Source organism: Sinocyclocheilus grahami, unplaced genomic scaffold (genome assembly GCF_001515645.1).
Source record: "Sinocyclocheilus grahami isolate Dianchi unplaced genomic scaffold, SAMN03320097.WGS_v1.1 scaffold408.1, whole genome shotgun sequence".
NCBI classification, from domain to species: Eukaryota; Metazoa; Chordata; class Actinopteri; order Cypriniformes; family Cyprinidae; genus Sinocyclocheilus; species Sinocyclocheilus grahami.
In genome coordinates, this window is record NW_015505587.1 from 832,424 (window position 1) to 838,705 (window position 6,282).

Below are 6,282 nucleotides of genomic sequence, written 5' to 3' on the forward strand. Positions count from 1 at the left end.
AGTTGAAGAGTTGAAAATGCTGAGGAACATTTCCTAGCTGAATCGAATCTGCCACTTGGACTGTTTGGATTTTGGTAGAGGTGATTTTATTTATTTATTTTAATTTATTAAAAGTTTTTTTTGCGCTCTTCTTTTTTTTTGGGGGGGGGGAGTGTGATGAGTCTCCTGCTATGGCTGGTCAGTGGGTGTGTCTAGGAGACTCATCAGGAGAACGATGTCCACCTGTTCTTCCTGCTATGAGTCGTGGCTTTGTTGGTGTGAGGGTGGCCTGGTTTGCTCCTGGTTGCTTTGTGTTGGAATGTTTATTTGGATTTTGTTATGAGTTGTGAGACTTGTTCTGTCTGACCTTATAACATCTGTGTCAAACAGAAATGGCAGTTATTTTCCTTTCTTTTGTTAATAAATTTATTGCAACCTTACCAACCACATGTCCTCCTTTCATTTGTTACAGCTTTGAGCCGGTCGTGACAGCTGTTTTCGGGGAGGCAGAGGTAGACCTCTTCACATCAGAAGACAACGTTCACTGCCCAATTAATTTTTTGAAGCAGCGAGATGCCCTGGCCCACGAATGGCCCAGCACTCACTTGTATGCCCCCCCCCCAGTTGCCCTGCTTCCTCAGGTCATCATACGGGTCAAGGACCATCAGTTAGCAAAAACAACCTTGTTGTTGAGGGGAGCTCGGAGACTGAATTCACCTTGTCCTCATACTGTGCCGAACAGGGACTTATCTGTAGTCCTTTGAGCCGCTCCAGGCAGCCGATTTGTGGCACCTGTCGCTCAAGACCGCCCTCCTTTTGGCATTAGTGTTGGTCAAGCGAGTATGTGACCTAACAACTGTAAAGTCATCCTCAAACCAAGATACGACTATGTGCCTAAGGTGCTCTCAACCCCGTTCAGAGCATAGGTCATTACCCTTCTCGTGCTATAAGGCTGCACATACTGTTTGACCTCTGTCATTGCCAACAAAGGATATATAACAAAGTATTGAGATGAAATTTTGTTATTGACCAAATACTTATTTTCCACCATAATTTGCAAATAAATTCTTTAAAAATCCTACAATGTGATTTTCTGGATTTTTTTTCTCATTTTGTCTCTCATAGTTGAGGTATACCTATGATGAAAATTACTGGCCTCTCTCATCTTTTTAAGTGGGAGAACTTGCACAATTGGTGGCTGACTAAATACTTTTTTTCCCCACTGTAAGTCGATGGCTGATGAATGGTGCTCTGAGCCGACTTATATAGTGGTCGGCTCCTCCCCTTTTGGTGGGTTGAAGCACCATATGTTCGTGCAGTTACACGAACATGAACAAATCAGGATTCAGTATCAAAGTAAACAGGAGTTTCCTCCATATGCGTTCAATGCAACACTCATTCCCTTATTAACCGGAGTGTTATTTCAATTACATGAAATGTCTCATTAGATTTTGAGTTTCTCACAGTATAGAATAAGGGAACTTACTGTTAACAGGTTTTCACTGTTAAAATTACAATGTGTATAACGATACAAGAGGCCTGAAACCAGCACAACTATGTAAGAAATAGAATGCTTGGGACAAAAGCCAGCTCTCTAGTTTAGCGGTCATTTTACAAAAACATTTTTCTGCAGAATGCAGTGATCGACTAGTCAGAATGGAGTATTCTAGATAGCCGTGTAATGAATTATGAGAGCATATGTTGGGGTGACTCCTGACTGAAGGTGTTATTCTTGGATTCATTTGCTAGACGGGACCGTATTATTCCCCATTTCAGAACACACTCTCACATTAAACCGCATTAATTTACAGCATGTTGTTGGGAATAAACTGTCAGCTGGAGCGCCAATGTTTCAACCTGATACTTACTGATACAGCCATCTGTGACCACCTTATTTCCGTCATCACACTCCTCTCTGTTCTCAACTTGCACGATGCTGTCTCCACAGAAACCCTCCTGGTCAGGATCACGCTCCATCGACTGGAACGGTATTAACTGCAATCAAAGAGTCTTTTACAGAGCGTAGAAACTAAATTCACTATATGTGTAAAACTATAAAGGAATAAGATGTCTGTCAAAAACAGTCTGTAACGACTGTAATTGGGTGTTTGACATGAAATTCTTTTGGGAAGTTGACCTGTTAACATGCTACAATTAATATTTTATTTTATTTTTTGCTAATGCATTTATAATGACTATATATATACCATTGTATGATGCTATTTGACAAGGCACATGGAATATTTGCAATTTAAAAAAACTAATTTGTCATAACTGGGCTATTACAATTATGAAATTAAAAACTACAGGTGAATAGGGTAAAAACTTTTATTATTATTAATTTTATAATATAATTAAAACTATTAACTATTAGATATCACTATACTATCTCCCTGGGATTAATCACAGTACATTAAGGCAGTTGTTTTGTATTACAAATTTTCTGAAATGTTATGTTTAAAGGGGTCATATGATGTTGCTAAAAATAACATTATTTTGTGTATTTGGTGTAATGAAATGTGTTTGTGGTTTAACGTTGAAAAAACACATTATTTTCCACATACTGTACATTATTGTTTCTCCTCTATGCCCCGCCTTTCTGAAACGCGTTGATTTTTACAAAGCTCATTGGTCTGAAAAGCGAGGTGTGCTCTGATTGGCCAGCTATCCAGTACGTTGTGATTGGCCGAATACCTCAAGGGTGTGACGGAAATGTTACGGCCCTTACCATATTGTGATGCCCTGTCCGGCCGGAGCGACGAGAAAAAACATTAATACTCATTATAAACGAGGCCTTTGTTGCATCCAGTGGGGACATAATTACAGATTATAATGACTTATACTGTCTTTTTACGTGTTGCGTTGCATTGCGCCGTGTAAACATAAAACCATGTCTGCATTTGTGATTGGAGAAATGACAAACAACAAGTGCTACTCTACATTGCTCAAAACTTGTGTTTGAAACGTCAGTGGCAAAGTCTTTAAATATAAAAAACGTACTTACAGTCTGAGTCAGAACAGCCGGCATTGTAGTCTACTCTACCAGGATCAGGAAACAGTCCTCCATAAAATGCGCTGCACACATCTGAATATTTGGGTTGAACTGTTCTGGAACAGTGTAAATACAACTTAACCACTGATTTCTAGTCGTGTCCTCTTTTGGAAGGCCAAACAAAGTAGTTTCGCTTTCACAACGAAACACACGGCGGGCTAGAGTGAGCGGGTGGTGGGCGGGCTTGAGAACGGCGTGGCCGGCGGATTCGACGAAGGAGCGTTCGGCGGGCTTGCGGCAACCACATATGACGACCCCGGGCTGGACTCCGCTTCGTCCACGGCGCGAAGTTGATGTATTTCCTCAGCAACCAGCACGGCTCAAGTCCAGGCTTGACGAACCGGATATCGTCCTCTTTTGGAAGGCCAAACAAAGTAGTTTCGCTTTCACAACGAAACACACAGCGCCTTCACGACATGGCGGTGGTGGCAACAACAATACTACAGCGAGAATAAAAGTTACGCCTTCTTTCTTTGCTTGAACATTTGGGCGGCGTTATGCAAATCTTCCCACATCGTGACGTAGACATGTGGGGGCGTGTTAGAACGAGCCGTTTTAGGTAGGCGTGGTTGACTCTTAATTTTGATAAAGAATATCTCTTTGGATTTGAAACTTTAGTCTTTGTAACTTACAGATCTTCTTTATGCACTAAGAGCTTGTAACACTCCAAAGAGAAAGGAAAAATTGAAATAGCATCATATGACCCCTTTAAATAGGCAAATGAGGCACTACCTAATTGAATATACACGCATTTGCATAAATTTACAGTACAAAAATCTGAACAGTGGATAATTGTTTTTTTCTACAAAGGGGATTTTGGATATCACTCCATAAATCAGAATATACTGTCAACAGGCAGAAAAAAATTTAATGAATATTCAACAAATCTCCAATTTTCAGTAAAATGTTATAAATCAGGTAAATTATATATGAACAAACCCCTCTGCATAAAACCTTCAGAATATAGATAGGAATAAAACTGTAAAGTTGTAAGTATGTAAGTGAAACTGAAATTGATTTCTAGTTCAGTGCAGGAGGGGAAAAAAACCTAATTGAGAAAGCTATATTTTTTAAATATCATATCAAATATAATTTTTAAAAATTGCATTTAATTATTTGAATTTACTTGATTCATTTTTGTTCTACATTTTCCAATTAATTTCTCCAAAGGTACGACACTTTCTTAGAGACCACAAGAGATTTGAGAACTGATTGCACTTGTATGTAAATATAATACCTGAGGCGGGCAAACCAGGAGGGCCAGGGTGACCAAGGGCCCCCTGAGGGCCTGCAGGACCCATGGGTCCAGTTGCACCAATGTCACCTTTTGCACCCTGCATCAGAAATCAATAATAATGGTCATTTATTTCCAGTGCTTTTGCACTGTTATCATGTTGCTATTATGTGTTTGGGGATGGATCACCTGCTTTCCTCTTTTTCCTGGGCGGCCGGTGGGTCCCCTGTTCCCTGAGCTTCCAGGTTCTCCTTTTGGGCCCATTTCACCCTGAGAAATGATTTTAAAATCACATATACATTTACGTTTGTTTTATTATGTTAACTAATAATAGACCAATTCTTTTTATATATAACGTCAAAAAATATAAAATATTTATAATAATATTTATAATAGTTTCAGGACCTTCTGGCCAAGCATTCCAGGAAGACCCATTGATCCCTGAAGCAGTAAAAAAAAAAAGAATGATGGATTAGACCAGTTACAATTAGCAATATAAAACTAACTGTACTATGGTAACTTACTTTGTCACCTTTTAAGCCAATTTCACCTCTTAAACCTTGTGAGCCCTATGAGGACAACATCAAAACAGCAGAAGAATACTGAATAATGAACAACTGGGGTAAAAAATTAAAGCATGAACTGAAGGACGAATAAAAGTGGGTTCAGGGAGTAAAATAAAAGTGGGTTCAACTCACTTTTTCTCCCTTATGTCCAGGTAAGCCCTGCAATAAATGAACAATATTCAGTACACAAGAGTACATTATTCTATCTCCATATGACAAGATATTATGACTACAGCAGTCCTAATTCAGGAAATGAAGACTGTCCAGACCTTGGGTCCAATTGGTCCTCTTGCCCCTGGCATGCCCATCAGCCCAGGGTCGCCTTTCTCCCCCTGTTAAACACACAGGGATCACCTCACTGGACTCTAAAGCACATTGCCATGCTGTCACATCATTGTGTCCTACTGTTGAGGTCCATTACAATTCATGCTTGAGAAACACAACTTTGCCCTCATTTGCATTTAAAGTTCACACCTGATTGGTTTAAAGAGTATACCATACACTACAGTACAAACGTTTGGTGTTCGTAAGTTTTTTTTAAATATATATTTCAAATATTATTTTATTTTAAAAGTTTTTTTTTTCTATTTCAAATAAATGCTGTCCCTTTAAATTTTCTATTCATAAAAGAATTAGAAAATATTAAATAAAATTAATAACTAAAAATAATAAACTGAAATAAACTAATAAAATAGTAAAAATACTTGAAATAAAGTAAACAAAATTATATATATATATATATATATACACAGTATATAATTATTTCAACTATTTGCAAAAGAAACACTCATTTTAATTTAGTTTAAACTGATGTACTAAAATAACTAAAACTACTAATTGAAAAAAAAATGTATAAAAACCATGTAGACATATAAAAAAAATGCCCAAAACACAACAAAATTACTAACATTTAAACAAAAATTAAAATGAAAACGGAATATATATATATATATATACTGCCGTTTAAAAGTTTGGGATCAGTACGATTTCTTAATGTTTTTTAAAGAAGTCTCTTCTGCTCATCAAGGCTGCATTTATTTGATCAGGAATACAGAAAAACGTCTAGGTTACTTGTGTAACCCTCGTTCCCTGAAGGAGGGAACGGAGACGTTACGTCAGTCGTGAATGACGAATTGGGATCTCGCCCGAGAGCCCAATCACCTTCGGGTGTTAATTAAACAAGCCAATGACAGTTGGCGTGCGTGTTTCGCCACGCGCACCCCACCCGCAGCGCGGGTATAAAAGGAGAGCGCGTGCAAACGCACATCAGTTTTTTGCTGAGGAGCCGAGACTACGTGCCCCGGCCGTACAGCGGTGGTACAGCAACTGTGGCGATGGAACGTAACGTCTCCGTTCCCTCCTTCAGGGAACGAGGTGTAGCGTCTGGACCAATCCAACACACTATATATTCTCTTTTTATATAACAAATACTCTGTAACCTCAGTTAACAA

General features: G+C 38.7%; 1 protein-coding gene across 1 annotated transcript in view; it reads right to left on the reverse strand.

The window, feature by feature from the left end:
• Positions 1–865: 865 nt before the first annotated feature.
• The window catches only part of LOC107550800 (acetylcholinesterase collagenic tail peptide-like), a 14,614-nt gene continuing 9,197 nt past the window's right edge, over positions 866–6,282 (reverse strand). The window contains exons 7-13 of the mRNA XM_016232175.1: positions 5,101–5,163; positions 4,964–4,990; positions 4,790–4,834; positions 4,671–4,706; positions 4,455–4,535; positions 4,269–4,365; positions 866–951 (exon numbers count right to left, since the gene is read on the reverse strand). Of these exons, the coding sequence (XP_016087661.1) occupies positions 866–951; positions 4,269–4,365; positions 4,455–4,535; positions 4,671–4,706; positions 4,790–4,834; positions 4,964–4,990; positions 5,101–5,163 (435 nt within the window). The remainder of the gene's footprint in view (positions 952–4,268; positions 4,366–4,454; positions 4,536–4,670; positions 4,707–4,789; positions 4,835–4,963; positions 4,991–5,100; positions 5,164–6,282) is intronic.